At 37.6% G+C, this 19,567-nt stretch overlaps 1 protein-coding gene across 4 annotated transcripts in view; it reads left to right on the top strand.

Annotated features, from left to right (window-relative positions):
- FER (FER tyrosine kinase) overlaps nt 1–19,567 on the top strand; it is a 155,963-nt gene that overhangs the window by 40,928 nt on the left and 95,468 nt on the right. For all 4 annotated transcript variants that reach the window (XM_032675242.1, XM_032675244.1, XM_032675243.1 and 1 more), the window contains exons 9-10: nt 5,213–5,335; nt 10,214–10,403. In XM_032675242.1, coding sequence (XP_032531133.1) covers nt 5,213–5,335; nt 10,214–10,403 — 313 coding nt within the window. The remainder of the gene's footprint in view (nt 1–5,212; nt 5,336–10,213; nt 10,404–19,567) is intronic.

The raw sequence follows: 19,567 nt of genomic DNA, 5'->3' as shown, positions 1-19,567 counted from the left end.
GTCAGTGATTGAAATTGCCATGTAGAAAGTTTTCATGAATGTATTTATTTCATTTGTTTTGTAAGTTTTGCTTTTGTTTTCCAAAGGAGATTCTTATTCATTTGTATAACCTTTAAAATACATTAGCATAGTAATGCAGATATAACCGTTGCATTGCATTTCACAGAGCTTTTAGCTATTTGGGGTGATGAACTACCTCTCTATATGTTTTGTTAATATATCACCTAGTTAAATATTTTCTTTACTTTTACCAACTTCACCTTTTAATCATTTGTTATGGGGAAAAAATCTCCTGCTGAGATGATTATGTTCTTATATTACCAGCCTCAACTTTTGACATAAAATGGTCCTATGTGGTCACTTGTGAGATTGCAACTATCAATCATGCACTAAAAATGGGAAGTTCTGAATTTCATTAGTTGATGATTTATTGTTGCCTCTACTGTGTTTCAGTCCATGTTTAACTTGTTTGAAGTATTTTGTCCCTTTAGAAAGTGTAACTGATGCAAATAAGATAACAGTGATATATTGTGGGGGGGTTTATTTTTTTTTAATTTGATTGCTTAATCAAACTATAATCCCTATTTCTTTGAGGTTTTTCTGAAATCCAAAATCAGATTGGATCTTAATAACAGTGAGGCATTTCAAATGTGAGCATATTACTCTAATCACTGTGTTTTCTCAACATAACAGAAACTCTGTATTTTATTAATTCCTTTTCAAGGTTGTTAAACATTCTCTCTTTTTTCTGTGTAATCTGATTATTTTTCTAAATTTATTCCTTTGATAAGTATTGAAATAACTTTTTTAATATGGAGCATCTGCCTCCTTAGTCACGAAGCAGCTTCATCTTTCTTATGAAAGGATCTCTTGATAATTAAACCCCCCCCCAGTCCCTTTAAATAGGTTTCTCTTTCTAATATATTCTGCATCATTACTAAATTGAGATTATTCCTGCTTAAACTGTGTAAATATTGTACATCTTGATGTACTTCTGCACAGTGACAGGAAAAATATATATACTCAATCTCCCTTTTCAATAAAATATTAAATTTTTTAAAAAGATTCTGTCTTCCATAGCTCAAAAAGAGAAATAACATCTTGTTTGACTTACCTTTTGCATCCCATTGTTTAGAAATAAGACATCAGCATATCTAAATAAAAGAGATAAAATGTTGCTTTTCTAATAAATGGTTCTGATGAAATGGATATTAATGTTTATAAATGTGTGTCTGTACATACATTTGCCTACATATATATATATTCATTTTCAATATAATTTCCAGTGTGTTCTGTTGCAAATCTTATATTTATCCACATGAAATTGTCCTGTGAATCTGAGAATCAAATAACTCTTTTGAGTGTTGCTGTCTTTAAGGCATTCACTTTCTGGTATAGGTTTAGGACTCTGAGTTTAACTGTATTAGGTCAGACCAAAGATTTACCTAACCAAACTACTTCTTCCTTATGTTAGCCAACAGGGAAAAGTCTTGAGAGGAGAACAGAAACAGAATGACTGTGCAATTCAATTTCCTCAGCATCTCATAATTTTCATCTCAGGAATATTTTGAGACAGAAGCAGTATTTAATGGCCACAAAGATAGTTTCTAATAGCCTTAGAGGTATTTTTCCTTTATGAACTGTCCCAGTCAGTTTCAGTGTATACAAGTACCTGTTGTCCATACAATTTCTGGTCCAGGTATTCCAGCTATTAAGTTCGTATTTCATGAACCTGCTACTTCTTAGTTTCATTTTATGGCTCTTAAGTGCTTGTTTTGGGAGAGAATAGGAACAGTCCATTCCTCTCTGTCTATGATATTGTACATTTTTGTCCAACTTCTATGCTGTGCCCTCTTTTTCACAGCCGTCCTTAGCTTTATTCTGTCTTTTCACGAAACTTACTCATGCTTTATCAAGTTTGTCATCTTGATTTGCATATTTTCAAGGTTACTATATTGATTTTGAGATAAATGACCAGAATTGTGGAGGGAATCCAGATACACAGTTTAGAGGGAGGCATTCTGAAGTTCTCTGTATTCTTACTCTGTTTTGTTTTTAACAGATCCTAGAGAATCATTCTGTTTGATTTTCTAACCCTAGCAGTGTATCAATAATCCTTTTATATTCTTCACATTCAGACCCTTCCTCCTACCTCAAATAACATTATAAGATCAGCATTCTTTTTTTGCTTTTTAACTGTCCTTTAATTTGAATTATCATGAACATATTAAGCAGTGCAGATTGTTTATGAAGCTCCACTGGCTCCTGGCACTGTAAAAACTGTTTATTCTTATCCTCTTTGTCCTTTTTCTTTTAAATGCAGGTGGGAACCCTTCCTTTTCTGAAGTACTTAGTTCTCAATAACTGTCTTTACTTGTGTAACTTGTTAGCTGTGTTTTAAATATATGTTTTTATAGTCTTGCCTTAAAGCCACTGCAGCAAAAATTTTGCATCAACTATCTGTGTATGACTAGAAGTTTGCAAGTAAGAGAAATGTATAGTTGATGACTTTTAAAAAAATCGACTCTGTATGTGATGAAGCAATAGAAATTTGACTGTTCTTCTTTCATATTGAGATCATGGCCTTGGATCTTCAAAATACTACCTCACTATGTTTCTGCAGATGAGAACTACCTTCAGTATCTACCAAATATAATAAGTACACATAGTGGATTTATTTCACAAACATATAAAAGATTCAAAGATATATATTGATTTGTAATCAGTAATATTTGGTTACATCTCTTGGCTTATTGGGTGTGTAATGGAAAAATGACAGCTTTGCATACTGCTTAGAGGTTTTAATTCAACATATTTTAAGGAAACATGATGAGAAAACTAGCTTTTACATTTTTAGGTAAGGTTACATTTATGAATAAAATTTTGACAGAAGGAGGTAGTTGAAAGACCAGCTAACCTTTCTAAGGAATGGGAGAATTATAGTGTCTCCTGATAAATATTCATGACTGTCACTGAATAATATTGAGAAATACTGCAAAGTGTAACAGAATAAAAGTTTACACTTTGAAGATGCATGCATTAAAAACTGAGAGGAGGCAACTAGAATGAGGTAAATGTCAATCAGTGAGCATATTAATATCCAAATTAGTTGAAAAATCTTTTGAAATACAAGTTCTGTAAGTTCAAACATTTATTTTTATAGATATTTGAGGCAGAATGGTGCTAATAACTAGAGAAATATGAAAGGAGGTTTTCCCGGTAGAGGGATTGTGTGGTTGTTAAAACTCAAAAGGATTATAGTGATTAACTGGTTAGTAATAGAAACCCTTTTGTAAACTGATTGTATCCAGAAGGCACATACAAGGCCACAAGAAAATTCCTTTGGCAAACCACAACCAAAATGATACAAGACAGATGCAGTGTTGTCCGTTCTAGCCAGTTTGAATGAAAGTTATTGTTTAAACTAAACAATAGATGTTGAATACAAGGAGGCAATTTAGTTTAGTGTTTATATGGTTGCTTTGTTTTGTTTTCTGTAAGATAAATACAAATGTCCTAAAATATCTCAGAAGTTTCAGTAAAAATTACATCAACTTTCTGTTTCAGTCTGATACTCCAATATAAAATCTGATATTTTTGAAATAGTGAAAATTTAAGATGTTGTTTCTGAATGTATGTACTCATACCTTCCAGTGATGAACAGGCTTATTAATTTGGTTTTAATTTCTTGACTGCTGGTGCTTGATCATGAGATATAACATCTGCTTCCCATAAATCAGTTTTTAGGCCAAGGCAATGTTGATTAAAATTTTGATTCGAAAGCTGATTAAAAAGCAGTTACAGAATTGGTAATTACTTTTTTTAGCAAGGTATTAAAATCAAAAAGTTAGTTGGTATTAAGGTGTAGACCCAGTGTAAGAAGACAGTAATTTCTGAGAAGTTCAGCATACGAATTTTGGTAGCTTGAAACCAATAATGTCTTTGAAAAGGGGAGCTTTGAGGATGTTACTTTGAGGGAAATGCTTTAAGTATTTATCTTATCTCAAAATAAACATATATAGAAGCTTGGTCTTTTGGGAAATAAACTTTTTCTGTTCACTCTATGGCTTTTTTTAGTTACTTAAGTCTTCCAAGATAAGATATGGGACTGTCTGAGTACAGACCATATGCAATCAAGATTGTATAAAATATATAGTGAGGAGAGAACTAATTCAATGTTTAGAATCAAATATTTGAGTTTGGTATATATGGACATGAGGGAGATGTGCCTCCTCGATATTTAGAGAGTTGACCTCCTGTTCTACTCCCCAGCCTGAAGTGGTTTTGGGCCGTAGATACGTGCAGTGGAATTACTATGTATTTTGCTTTTGTTCCACTCTTTACTTCAGTAATTCTGTTGAAGTTGGGCTTAAAAATACAGGGGAAGCAGAATAAGATAGTTAAAGAGGGATAGATGAATGCTGAGAAGGAAACAAGGTGTACATATTTATTTGTTTTTAAAAAATTGTTCTGACAATTTCTTGAAGTCAACATATAAATATTGATATGCATTTTAGAAGTCATCATTATGTTAACTATTTATCTGCATTGTTCAGAATGCAAATGTTTCTCTACATTCATTGAATTTTTTTGTTATTGAAATATTACCAGCATGATTACTAAGTGTCAGTGATGGTTTTAAAATGTAATAATCCCTTCTCTGTTAGTATGGAGTGTTCACGTACAGTTTTGTCTTTCCTTTGAATTAACCATTACCAGAGATTGTAACCTCAAAAGGATAATTGTGGAGAAAAATATAATCACTCTTAAACCAGGAAGTGTTAATTTGTATTATTTTTTATTTCTAGAGGTAAATACAGCTCAAGTACTGATTCTATGTATTTATTTAACATGTACTTCAGAAGTTGGAAGGCTTTCGTCTTTCATAAAGCATCTTGTAAATTAGCAATATATTAGGAAGGCATTAATTCACAGAACCCATCATCACACATTCTGGAAAAAAGATTTCTTGATAGGAGAATTTGCAGGCAGCAGATCATTATGTAACCTTGTATGTATACAGAGGAACTGTAATAATATGTATTAACAATATAAAGGTATATCCATGAAAAAACCTCAAAACTGTCAAGCACTGAGTAAGATAATCTAAAAAATAATGCTCCTTTACATCTTCAGGAAAAAAAAATACAATGTTCCCAAATGTATACAGTTTGTGTATTCACAGCATGGGTTTTTGACTTCTATCTTGCAGGTTAAAAACAGTAATAGAAGAACTGATGCAAACACAGCAAACCCTTTTGAGCAAAGAGGAGCTTGTCTTGGAACTAGAGAAAAAAATAGAGGAGTCCTCTAAAACTTGTGAAAAGAAGTCTGAGTAAGTTGAAATGAACTTTGAAATATAATAATTTGAGGGAAAAAATGGCTATAATGACATTCTAAGACTTAAATAAGAAATCACTACCACTAATCTTGTTCTGTTTTTGTGAGTAGCAATTACTGTGAGAAACAATAATAAGTTAATTTCTCATCTCTAAAGTAACCCTTACCTACTCCAGACCCTAAATCATTGAAGAATTGAGCAGCTCCATGAGTTAATATATAATTGTCAGGGTTTTGGGATGGCTCAAGAGCTGGACCTTTGGTTAGTATTGTAACTTCAACTTGACGGAAGAAGTTGACTAAGTTCACATTGCCTCTGTGTTTGACAGAATTCCTTGTGTAGTTGTAATTTTGTGAAAGATGTTCAGAATCATGTGCAAGACTTTCTTATGCAGTAATGTGTTTGGAACTTTTCAGGTTAAGTTCATTCTTCATTGCATTTTCTTTTTACAAAACTGTAAATTTAAAGAATGTAATACTGCATAACCAATAGCAAACATGAGGGATTAGTGAATGTTTTATGGCACCACAAATAAAACATTATTATAAAGAACCATTCTTGGGCAACATCTTTAGCTTTTTTTCCTATCTCTGATTAGAAAAAGTATTCACATCCTCATTTAAACTGAACTTAATACAACAGATAAAGAAATTTTGTCTGTAATGATATTTTTCTGATTCTTGTTGCAATCAGTCATAACCTTACTAACTTGCTTATAAATATTAGCTTACAGTACCAGTAGTGAATTGGAGTGCAAGTCCTTTGGGTAACCCTTCATTCACTGAAGGTCTTAAACTGTGCCAGGGAAGGTTTAGGTTGGATATCAGGAAGAAATTTTTTACAGGGAGAGTAATCAGACATTGGAATGGGTTGCCCAGGGAAGTGGTGGATTCTCTGTCCCTGGAGGTTTTTAAGACAAGACTGGATGTGGCACTTAGTGCCATGGTCTAGTAACCACAGCGGTAGTGGATCAAGGGTTGGACTTGATGATCTCGGAGGTCCCTTCCAACCTGCTTGCTTCTATGATTCTATGATTCTGTGATTCTGTGCAGTCTTGAAGCTTTTTGTGGAAGGAATCTTGTCACACAATACATTGTATAGTATTTAATTAATATCTAAAATTTTATGTATATGATATGAGGGGTTTAATTGGATACTTCCTGTTTTTTCTTTGGTGAAGTTCACATGTAATCACAGTGTATTTTCCAGTTTTTGGTTCTTGACCTGCCTTCTTTGCTGCACATTGCTTAAAGGGTAAACTGTATTTGAACTCATCAAGTTTGCTGGGGTATTTGGCTTTTTCCCCTCAATATTGTTTTGTTATCAGTTATCACTCTCTGAAAATAGTTCAGACCATCCCTGTATTTCTTGCTGTGGGCAGGCTTCTCTGACTGATCCTTTAGCAGATGTTTGCAGTGTTGAGGAGATGATTTTGGTTCAAATTGCACCAGTAACTCTATGTCTTATTAAAAGGCATGAAATCTTTCTTAGATGCCTAGTTGTAAGGTCACAGTTTCCCTGAAATCATCCTTGTTGTGACTTGTCATTGATCATGTCTTCCTCCAAAAGAACCCATTTTCACCTTTTAAGTGCAGTGCAGAGCGATCGGAATGTTTTTACATGTATTTACTGTCCCCAGAAGATCCCATCCAACTGTTGCATTGGGTTTCATTATGACTGCTGTCATACTATATGGCACTGTCTTGGTACTGTTATCCTGGCACTAATATCCCTTTGCGTAGTCAAATGATGATATTACCTTCAACACAGAGAATGTTTTAATTATATTTTATTTATATATGTATATGTCTAGAATGTCCTCTGCCCTCCTGACAAGATGGCATGTTGAAAATTTGGGTTTTTATTCAGTTTATCTTTTTAACATTTTCCGATGTGTCGCCCTGACTTGCAGGGCTTCTTCACACAAGATCTCACTCTGTGAGGTTGCTAGTAGCTTTTTGCTAGCAACAAGGACTATAAAGTTTGTACTCATGCAAGCCATGGGCAAATAATTTTATAGATTCCAATTCCTCATGCATGTCTGTAGTGTGGAGCATTCAGAGCTGGATTTGGGAAAACTAATTAGATTGTAATTCATCTTACCACCGTTCAGGAAAGAGACTAGTTTGTGACTTTTCTCTTGTTACCCCTGCATCATGATATGTTGAAACCATTTTGTGTTTGAGGATGTCAGTCTACACAATGTGTGTTCACCAAGGCCTTGCTGATGATGGAAGACTATTATTTTCACAGGGTGATGTCCTTTTTCTCTCATAATGAGACCCAGATGAAAGAACATTATCTTGAAGATAATGTCAAGATAATTGTTCATTTTCTTGTGTGATACTCTTAAATGTATGTGGTCTCATGCCAAGTCTCAGTTTCAGATCCTGTAATCATGTCTTCATACATCACACTTATCCTTTTTGCATGAATGATCGTTCTGCTGATAGTGTGGAGTTTGGTTCATTAGTGACTTAGTATAATGCTCATCTATAGGAATATTATTTTTGTCTTTTCCTACCAATGAGAATTTTATGACAGGTTGTTCCCTTATCACTTGGAAACCTATTTGAATAGTCATTTGGCTCAGCACCACTAGTGATCTAGTGGTTAGGATGCAGCACTCTCATCGCTGTGGCCTGGGTTCGATTCCCGGTCAGGGAAACTCCCCCGGGCAGATGGAGCTCGTCAGCCCTGTAAGGCCATCCATCTAAGAGAAGGTCACTCTAAACAAACCTACGTCCTGAGGACCTCACTGCCACTGTCCAAGCTCGCTCAGCTCCGGCAGATGAACCTTAGGATTAAAGGGTGGGCTCAGCTCAGCGCACACTGTGTCTCACCTAAAAAATCCACTGCGCAGGCTGGAAGGGTAAAGACCTTTCCCAAATCTTCGTTCGCGAAGACTGGCCATACATATACTTTGGGAAAGAAAAATCTCAATATGAATGACTTTTGCCTTTCTTTTTTTCTTCAAGGGTAGGCTTACAAGAGGGTCTTGCCTTCCAGGGATTATCCTGAAGATACAGAGTGAAAGGAAACTGGTTTTTCTTCATATTGTCCTCATTCTACATAGTTCTGGTCCCTTTACGTCGTCAGTCTGTTCTTGTAGACTGTGAGAACTCTGCATCTCTTAAGATCACATGTCACTGGGTTCCAGTTGAATGCTTTTAAGGGTGTCTGTATTGTACCATGGATGATTCTGTCTTTTAGGCAGCTTCTGTCAGTCTTTGGTTTTGACAGTTCTTTGGGATAATAGAGTCATCTAGGTAGCTGCAGATGTTCTAAGTGCTTGTCCTTTGGTAATGATTTAATATGTTTGTCTCGAGGATTCAGGGCTATGAGGGGTATTCAGAGGAGATCCATAAAAACAAGCAGAAGACAAAAAGTTGTCTTCTTATAGAGATCAAATTATTTAGATTAGAAGATGGTTATAATGCAGTCCAGAAACACTTAAGAAGTAGAAGAAACAACAGATATCTCTAACTCGATGCCAGATGAATTTATACTGGATGTGAGGTGAGTTTAGTAGTGCAAATTATCATTACAACAACTATCTAGACTGCAGTGAATTTCTCATTGCTGGAAATCATTATCTAAAATTTATTCTCTAAAGGACAGAGAACCCTAGCGTTTGTAAATTCAGTCAAAAGTGAATGAAAACAGTAGTTTCATGTATATTTATTACAGTGTGATTTTTGTGATAATGAAAAGAGAATGGGTGTTTGCTTGCATTGTATTGTAGCTTTGAAAGTTTTCTAGAATTGCTCTATGTGTTTATACCTTCGAATAAAGAATTATGTTGAGGAATTGTCATGCTTCTTTTCCCCCAGCTTTTATGAAACAAAATATGTGTCTGTCATAGGTTTACTTGTTCTGAAAAAAAACAAGGGGGAATTTTTTTCTTTCCCCTGCATTGCTGTAAAAGAAAGATGTTGAAGGAGGGAGGGGGAAGGTGTTTGCCTAGGGTGATTGATCCACACAAAGGAACTAACCAGCAGATCCACATTCCAAGCTGATGGCCCTCTGAAGACTGTGGGGAGGGGTGATGAGGGGTTTTTTTTTCCTCTCCTTGGAAACTGGAGGCACTTCACTTTTGCCTTAACTCAGGCAAAGGTGTGTGTTGGAGGGGCTGTTTTCTGGCCCCGTTTGCCTCCGTTTTTCCGGTGCCCTGTTCTGCCTCCAGCCCAGATCTTCTCGAATTTCACTGGAGAGGCCTAACCCATCTGCAGAGGAACCTTTTTCTGGAGGAAGTGGTCCTTTCCCTCTTCCACTCCTGTGTTTGGCAGCGGCTTGTGCCCATTGACAAAGGGGGGAAAATCCCGGCCGCAACCAGCCGTGGACAACATGAGTTTCATGGGAAGAGCCCTCTTTTTCCTCCCTTTCCCCTTCCCTTTCTTGGTGGGGGAGGTAAATCTTAATTTTTGGCTTCTCCCGCGCACTGGGGCCCCCATGCAGCAACTACCAGAGCCCAACAGCACCCCCTGCTGACTACCACAGAGCAACTGCAGGCTCTGCTCCTCTAGTGATCCAACAGCCCCCCTGCCGATTGTGGTTAGAATTGCACCAAATGGCAGAAAGTAGTGAACTGTTTCCCTTTTGAAGGGGATTTTTGGGTACAGGATTATTGTTTGGTTATTGTTTTGTTCTTTTGTTTTCTCTTAATACACATATATCCTTTAATAAAGGGCTGTTATTTTTTCTTTCTCCATACTTCCTCAATTGGAGCCTTGTAATTTCGGATTTAGAATTGTTTAGAGGGGGGAGTTTGGTCTTTCTCATAACTCCTCCTTAGCAAAACACTTCAGTCTCATTAAACTCAGACGGTATCTTAAATCATGTATGTTTTTAAATTGTTATTTTTCTTTACAGCATTGTACTCTTGCTGAGCCAAAAGCAAGCGCTTGAAGAACTTAAGCAAACAGTTCAGCAATTAAGATGCTCTGAGGCAAAATTTGCAGCCCAGAAAGAACTACTGGAACAAAAGGTTCAAGAGAATGATGGGAAAGAGCCTCCACCTGTAGTGAATTATGAAGAAGATGCAAGATCAGTGACTTCTATGGTAAGTTTTACATCTGTTTTACTTTCTAGCTTTGCTGTCCTGGGATCAGATTATCCAGATACTCACTGGGGTGACTAAAGTGAATGAACTTCACTTTGCATTTGTGGAAACTTGTTTGGACAAACAGTTCAGTTGTGTGGGTTTTCTTATTTTTTAAGTTGCAATAACTTGTAACAATCCATGTCTGTGGTCTTGGTTTGGTCTTCTGTATACTTGATGCTTAGATTCTCACTAGACTATTTTATTATCAAAAGTGTTAACCCTTAAATAGATTTAGTAAATGTGACTGAGCAGCTATTGGTAGTTTCCTCGGGTGTGTTGAAGAAATATATTCATAGTTGTAGATATAAAATGAACAGTAAAAGCTCACTGCAGAATCACTGCACACATTATGTAATAGAGAAATTAATTTTATGTACTGTAGTTACTCTTTACCTGGACAGAAATGAACACTGGTTTCTCTGCAACTTATTTTCAAATGTTTACATGCTCTCAATAATCAAAAGGAACTTTTTGTGCTCTGAGGAGGCCCCATATAATTTAAAAAAATACCTTACTTATTTTATGTTACTTTTTTCTCAATTGTATGCAGCAATGGGCAGAATTAGTAAGCTACATAAAAAACCAAACATATACTACCTGTTTACTAAAGGGACAAACAATAGTGTTTGCCTTTGTAGATTAGGTTTGTCATGTATGAGATACTTGTGACTTCTTTGAGGTTTAGCCTGACATTCCTTTTGGTGCACAGGACAATGGGTCTGTGAAATGATAATGAAATGGTTGTTTTTGAGAGGGATGGTTTTTTCCTCTGTCAATTTGTGGAACCTAGTTTGATTCACATTCTACAGTTATCCTTAATTGTCAGCATTCTCTTGCTTCCACTGCTGTTGAATATTTACAAGGTGCTATGGGATGGTTGTTGTTTACGCTGGTACAAAACATTATATTTCAAAACTTGTATGCTTGTCATGACGTAGAAGGAGTTGACAAAATGAAAAAAGATGATGAAGGAGAAAAGAAGAATCAGAATAATGGTTGCAAAAGATTAGGAGACTTGGAATCTTTTTTGGGTAGGCTATTTTGTTAATAATATTTAATATATCATCCTGTAGTAGTGCTAGTGAATGTTGTCTGTATGGGTTAGTTGAGGTGATGAGTCTAATCATGAAAATGGTACTCTTCTGCTTCAGTTTAAGATTACTAAAGTCTGCTTTCTGGTGTCCAAATCTCTGTTTAAATGGGTGGGAGAAAATAATCCCATGTGCTGAGTACAGGCCTGCACATGGCCAGCAGCACAAAGGCATGGAAACTTCATCACTGGTAGCAGCACAGTGAGCTGCCAGGAGCAAGGGCTCCTCACCTGTTCGTGAACTCTGTTTTAGTCCCCTCTTCTGTATCATGGCCATCTATGTCTGCTGTTGCACTGCTAATTCATATAGTAAATATTTTTCTTTTAGTTTTCTTTTTTCCCTTTCCTGGCTAGGCTACTGCAGAATTACTAGAGATTACCTTTTATTTGGAATTAGGAATTTCTAGAGTACTTGTCGTCATTTCCTTTTTTGTTTTCTTTTTTCCCCAAAAAAATTGGTTTATATGGTAAAGAAGTTATTTGAAACTTCTCAAAAGCTGGTTGCAGCTGCCAACATGGCACCTGCAGTGCCCTTGGCCCAAGGCTGATGTCACAGAGTGGCTGGTTCTGTCTCCAGGGCAATGTGGCCTCTGGTGGAGGGCAGGGGAACCTGACAATGGAGTCACAGAACCATAGAATGGTTTGGATTGGAAGGGACCTTAAAGTTTGTCTATTTCCAGCCCCCCTGCCATGGGCAGCGACACCTTCCACTAAAGCAGGATGCTCAAAATCCCATCCAGCCTGGCCTTTCCCAGAAGGAAATGGTCATGGTTCACTGCAGCCTGCACTGAATCCTGTACATCCTACTGCTTACACTGTTTTTTCCCTTTAGGACTTGCAGGAGCTCTTGCACTCCTGTACCAGCTTTTAGAGTGGAAGTAGGCAGGTGCTTAACCTACCTGATCATGTTGGTATTGGCCTTGCCTTCTAGGAGGGATTGAGTTGGTCATAAAGTGACTCCATGCCTGTGATGTTGGAGAAGCACCCTTACATCTGGGTGCTGGACCATCCCAGTAGAAGTGCTGAGAGGAGGTGTAGACTGGGATGTTCTGCCCTTGTACAGCCTTTTTCCCAACTGGTCCCTCCAGTAAGCCAGAAGTAGTCACACTCTTGTCTCTGCACACGAGGAGACCATTGCTGTTACCCTGCAGCACAGGACGGAGTATTAAAGTGGTGTTTGGTGACCACTGTCAGTACCAGGGCTGTCTCCTCTCTCACAGCCCCTGCCAAATGTTTTATTCCCAGCAGAGCAAGACTCTGCTCAGGTGCTGAAACATCTCCTCTTTCAGTTTACTAGTGTTCTCCCTTGTCATATCACTACCTACTACTTCCAAAAATCACTCTCCATTGCTTTTAGAATCTCCTTTTAAGTGCTGAAGGGCTACAGTGAAATCTTCCTGAAGCCTTCTCTTTTCCAGGCTGAACAACTCCAGCTCTCACAGCCTGTTGTCATAGGAGAGGTGCTCAAGCCCTGTGATCAACTTAGTGGCTCTCCTCTAGACTTGTTGCAGCAGGTCCCTGCCTTTCTTCTGTTGAGGATCTCAGGGCTAAGCACGATACTCCAGGTGGGGTCTCACGAGGGCAGAGTAGAGGGGAAGAATCACCTCCCTCGGTCTGCTGCCCACACTGCTTTGGATGTAGCCCAGGATATGATTGTGCCTTTGGGCTGCAAGCCCGTGCTGTTGGCTCATGTTCAGCTTTTTGTCTACAGTGCCCCCAAATCCTTCTCAGCAGAGCTGCTCTCAGTATGTTCTTCTCCCAGTCTTTACTCCTGTCTAGGATTGTGCTGACCCAGCTGCAGCACCCCACGCTTGGACTTGCTGAACTTCATGATGTTCTCATGGACCCGCTTCTCAAGTTTGTCCGGGTCCCCCTGGATGGCATCCTGTCCTTCTGTTGTGTCACCTCTGCTGCCCCTCAGCTTTGTGTCATCTGCAAACTTGCTGAGGGCACATTGGATCTCACTGTGTCATTGATGAAGATATTAAAGAGCATCGGTCCCAAGACAGAGCCCTGAGGGGACACCACTCACCACCAGCCCCACCTGGACATAGAGCCATTGACCAGAGCTCTCTGGCTGTGTCCATTCAGCCAATTCCCTATTCCATTTGAAGAGTGGCCCACCCTTCAGATCCACATCTCTCCAACTTGGAGATAAGGATGTCACGTGGGATCATGCTGGAGGCCTTACGAAAGTCTGGGTAGCTGACATGAGTTGGGACTCACTCTTGCCTTGTTTGCTGCTGCAATCATGGGAGCATCATGGGAGGCTACCAGATTTGCCAGGCATGATTTGCCCTTAGTATGAGTGAAGTGTGGGAATATGACTGACTTAAATGCTGGGTGATTCCCCTTGAGTAAGTTTTCTTTAACTGTTGAGCTGATATTCTGTGTGAGTAAAAGTGACTAAAAAGAAAGAGATACAACTGCAGTGTAAATTAAACTTTTTTTTCAAGTTGCTATGCCTTGAGAGGGCAGTCTTGACTATATCTCAAGATGAAAACGTAATACACTGATGGGCTGTTTGTATAAATAAATATCCTGGTGATTTTTATTATGGGATTTTTTTTTTACTTTTACTGAAACTCTTTAAAATTACAGAACTGCTAAATGCTTGGAAATGAAATATTCTTGCTGCTAATAGCTCATCCTCGTGTCATTCCAGAGAATCATTGTCTCTTCAGCTATAAATTTGTTTAGGTTTCTCCTCTTTAAGTGCAGTTCATCTAAATGTTGCTCTGATACTATACTTGATTGTGGTTATTTATTCCTCTTCAGAAATGAATTGTAAATACTTTCTTAAGAATTACAAAATCATAATTGACTTGTGTTGTCGTCATCCATATGAAGTAAATTTGCATGTCCTCAGTCACAAGTGATGTTTTTTGTAATTTAAAATTAAAAATAGGATATGCAAAACAATTTTGTAAAATTTCATATTTCTAAGTATTTATATGGTATCATATAAATACAGCCAATTTCATGGTGTAATAATTCTCAAATTGTTTTGTTTTCCATATCTTACATTACATAGCTGTATAATAGAATGTCAGTCATGGCTGGGCTTCGTGAATGAAGATTTAGGAAGGCTCTATCCACGTTTGTTACAGGCACGCTGGTGGCTTATGAGACCAATACAAGACAGACATATCCGATTGCAAAAGGCACAACAGAAAGACTCCTTAGGTGGTATATTCTGCAAGACACGATTCTTTCTGTGTTGTCTTTTCCCCTCGAGAGTGATCCTGTGTGTGTTTTCAAAGGAAACAACAGCGTTATAGATGGTGTGTCTCCAGGCCTCCCGATTTGAGGCCAGAGTAGACCAGTTATTATGATCAATATGGCCAAGGCTGAGATGTTGTTTCAGGGAGTCCTTGTATCTTCTCGTCGGGGCTCCTCTCGTGCGGCAGCCGGTGGCAAGTTCACCATAAAGCAAGATCTTAGGGAGGCGGTGGTCCTTCATCCTGGAGACGTGCCCTGCCCATCGCAGCTGTGTTTTCAGCAACATGGCCTCAATACTAGTGACAGCTGCTTGTTCTAGAACAGATGTATTGGTCACATAATCTGACCAGTGGATGTTTAGGATTGTTCGGAGACAGCGTTGATGGAAGCGTTCTAGGAGACACAGGTGGTGGTGGTAGATGACCCATGATTCGGAACCATGCAAGAGAGTAGACAGCACAATGACTCTGTAAACACTGATCTTTGTACTTTTCTTCAAGTGTTTATTATGCCAAACTCTGTTATGGAGTTTTCCAAAAGCTCTGTATGCCTTTGCTAACCTGTTGTCTATCTCTCCATCAATCTTACCATCCGAGGAGATGAGGCTACCTAGGTAATTAAACTGTTGGACTGATTTGAGCTCTGATTCACCAATGGTGATATGGGGATGATAGAAGACTTCCTGAGGTGCAGGTTGATAGAGAACTTCTGTCTTCTTTAAGCTGACTTCCAGCCCAAAGAGCTCAGCAGCATCTGCAAAGCAGGATGTTAAACGCTGCAGAGCTGCTTCTGTGTGGGCAAAAGGGCGGCGTCATCAGCATAAAGCAGCTCCCGGACAAGATGGTTTAATGTCTTGGTGTGGGCCTTCAGTCGCCTTAGATTGAATAGACTTCCATCAGTACGGTGTCGAATGTAGATACCATCCTGATCATCGAGGTCTGCCGTGGCCCTTTGGAGCATCATGCTGAAAAAGATTGTGAATAGGGTTGGTGCAAGAACGCAGCCTTGTTTCACACCATTCTTTATTAGAAAGGGCTTAGAAAGTGCATTGCCATATCTGACTTGTCCGTGCTGATCCTCATGGAGTGAGATGATCATTTTAAGGAATTTAGGGAGATGTTCCAAAATCTGCCATAGATCTTTTCTGCTCACAGTATCAAAAGCCTTGGTGAGGTCAACAAAGGTTACATAGAGACCTTTGTTCTGTTCCCTACACTTCTCTTGCAGCTGTCTGAGGACAAATACCATGTCTATGATGCTCCTGTTGGCTCTGAAACCACACTGACTTTCAGGTAGAATTCCTTCTGCTATAGCAGGTATTAGTCTGTTCAAGAGTATTCTTGCCAGGATTTTGCCAGCAATGGAGAGCAGAGTAATAGAATACTAACAATGAAATTCTGAAATGCTGTTAGGTGTGTCATTATAGGCCATGTAATGTTACATCTGTGTTATAACTTAGTTTTCTTTTTCTTTTTTGCCTCTATAGGATGTTTCACGTTCTGCTTATGTCTTCAGTATGTTTTGGTGTTGTCAATATATTTTGGGTGTTGTAGAATGTTAGCTGTGTGTTGTAGGGAAAAAGGAAATTGCTGAATGATTCTATTTTCTTCAATCATGGTATCATAGCCAGGAGTTTAAAAAAAAAATCTATTTATACTTATTCCTGAACATTATATTAAACTATTTTGTTGTTGTATGTGGAAAATGAAAACATAAATATGTTTCTAGTAGTTATACCTTTCTACTGAGCTATCCATGAAAGACAGAGATAATTATAATACTGAAGGTACTAGAAGTTTAAAATCATGTCTTTGAGCCCCTTACAGTTATGCAGTTATACTACACACTGTGTTAATGGGAGAATCACAGTTTACATTTTCTTCTGTATTTATATTAAAGTATTGGAGATAGATACTTAGAAAAAGCTGGCTATTCCTTGTAAACAGATATATTTTGCCAAAAATGTAGTAGTATCCAAACTGTTACATATCATTAACCAGTAACTGGAAGCTACTTGAGCTAATTTTTAAATGTTTAGATGTTCAGTCAGTGGATGTATGGCTTGTCATTTGTCCTAAGAGACATATGGTATTTTTGCTGTTAATATGATCAACAAAGCATGGCAGTAGTCCATGGCAATTAAAGTGAAGAAAACAACAGCAACAAAATGTTGTATGTCTAATGATCAGATTAGAAATAAAAATATAATTAATTTTTTGAATATTGCAGTGCCAGCTAAACATTTACTCAGGTAATTAAGTACAATTATGATGATTTGCATTTCATGGTAGGGCTTTAAAATTACAGCATCAGTATTGCCTTGGAAATTTCTACAGAATAGGAAATCTTCAGGGAGTGCTTAAGCCAGGCAATGGATTTAGTTAATTTAAAATAGTAATTAATCTTGTTTAGTAATAATATAGTGAAATCTGTGTGCCACTCTTATTCTCCTTTTTCCTTAAATGGTAAAACCGAATTTTATAAAGACACATTATTTTTAAGAATATGTATTTAAAATTATATGTGTTCTCACTATAGAAATGTTTCATACAGATTTATTTTGTGCACTGCAGCACATACTGGAACATTTGATAAAACTGAGACTTGGTGTGTGAGCTTTGCAATACTTGAAAGACTTGTCAGCAGGTGGAGCTCAGTGCCAGAAGACTAGTAACTACTGAATAATCCAAATCTTGTAGCATAATTACTCAAATATAAATATTCACTTCACATCTGATTGCTTCTACTGTTTGTCATTCCTTTTTAAAAGGCTTCAGAGATCTTATTCTTAGTGATTGCTGTAAAAGTAAGATAAGCCCGCTTTTGGTGAAGATTGTGGTAATTAAGAAATTAGTTGTCAGTCATTATAGAAGAAAAATATTAAATGCATGAAGCAGAGATGAAGTGCTACTTTTGTTGTTTGTAAATCATTCTACCTAATGTGAACCTTTTATCTTTCCATTTCACTTTCTAGAATCCATGACTCCTAATAATGTGATCAACAAACCAATAGTCAGAGTCTTCCTTTGCAGGTTTGGGTTTGAGGTGAATGTTTTCAAGACTCTCACTAAAATTGCAATTGACAAATTTAATCCATTGGTATGTTTCGAATTTTTAACAGTCAACTACATAGATATGAACGGGTATTTACAGAAGTTGACTGTGTGATTGAAGATGCTTCATTTCATATATTTTAGATGATGGATCATAAGGTTCTGAAACATAATCAGCTGAGAGATTACCTACACTCTTGGGCGTCTCCTTTTCCCATGCTGTCTGAGGTTATATAGGAACTTTATTTTCAAACAGTTGCAGGAAAATGATTGCCTTCTATGCCAGCCCATTGCAGCAGTAGCAGAAAGCTTAATGGTAGAGATAAGTTTGCCATTTTTCTTTCTGATTCAGAAGAATGGAGGCATTCTTATGCTTTGTAATGCATTGCCAAACATCTTCCTTTTCTATCCATATAAGTAATTCTCTACTGACTTGAGGCTCATCACATTTATATAAAACTAAGATTGTATTAGGGCATGGTAGGAAAGGCCTTCATGGTTATTTGAGTTATGTATTTATAAACCTTGTACACTTCCACTATGCTATTCCAAGATTTTAACTGTCTTCTCAATAGAAACAGGGCCAAAGTTAGTCTATGCAGCACTGGTATCCTTACCCTTTTTTTTATTTTAGTCTCAGCAGAGTAAAGGCTGCCAGTGCAGTCATGTTGTAGAAATTTTGCCTATTAATTCATAGAGGACTTGGAAATAAACAGTTTTATTTGTTGGATGCCTGGACAGTGATCTTTGTTTTGGACCACTTTCCAAGCTTGCTGTCTGGGACCTGTGTTTCTGACTTACAAATCAGAATTTGACATGGAACAAAAAAGCCCCAAATGTCAGATGCTTTTGGGAAGTGCGAAGGATGAATTCTATTCCCCTTTCTCTCATAGTGAGTATGTTCTAGCTTCTGTTTCTTCTTTTTGTAAATCTGACTTGCCAGATGGGCATACATCAGAGGAAGAATAATACAAAAGGAGACACTAATGTAGCAGACAGATAAAACCAGTCATACCTTGTCCCCTGTGGGTATTACTGGCTGGTCCAGAATTTACAAGATGAGAAGTCAGCGGGGCTGTCAAGCCTCTTTCCGGTGAGCATGCCTAGAAACTTCTGAAAGAAAAGATTAGACTAAGGTCACACACTAAGGCTCAGAAATTAAGTATTTCTTAAGGTTAGCAAAAAGTGTTGAACCTTTGTGAGGAATTCACAGAAACAAAACTCTTAGAATATTTGAAGTGCAGAATTAGTTTACCCTCTCAGTATGAAGACGAGTAATAAGTACTTGAGATAAGCACATATACCTCTTTTGAACTGCCAAAAGTATTGCAAGAGCTTTCATTTTTATCTTGAGGAAGAAGGTTTCACTGTAGTAGTGTTGCAGCACTGCATGCCCACTGGGGATTTATTTCAGTCAGAATCTTCCCTGTGGATTAGGAAAGCTTCACTCAGAAGTTTCATACTGGTGTCCAGTGTATGTTTCAGTATGTGTGGGAATGTTTCTCTGTGTGCTGGCAGGAAAGTAGTAACTCTCTTCCAGAATTATCACTGTTGGCTTCTTGCATCTTTTTCATAGTGATGGGACTGAATTAGTGGGATTATTAACTTCTCATAGCCTCTAGGCAACACACAGGAAGTAATGTGATAGAATTTGGCTGTTTTAAATCACCTCTCTGCTTTTCTCTCTTTCTTTTTAAGTGGCTGATTAAAAATACCATTGTTCTTAACGACAATTATTATGCTTCTGAAAGTCCTAA

The sequence above is a fragment of the Chiroxiphia lanceolata genome, chromosome Z, assembly GCF_009829145.1.
Source record: "Chiroxiphia lanceolata isolate bChiLan1 chromosome Z, bChiLan1.pri, whole genome shotgun sequence".
Classification (NCBI taxonomy): domain Eukaryota; kingdom Metazoa; phylum Chordata; class Aves; order Passeriformes; family Pipridae; genus Chiroxiphia; species Chiroxiphia lanceolata.
Note: the sequence above shows the minus strand (reverse complement) of the source record. Positions and strands in the feature narration are given on the sequence as shown.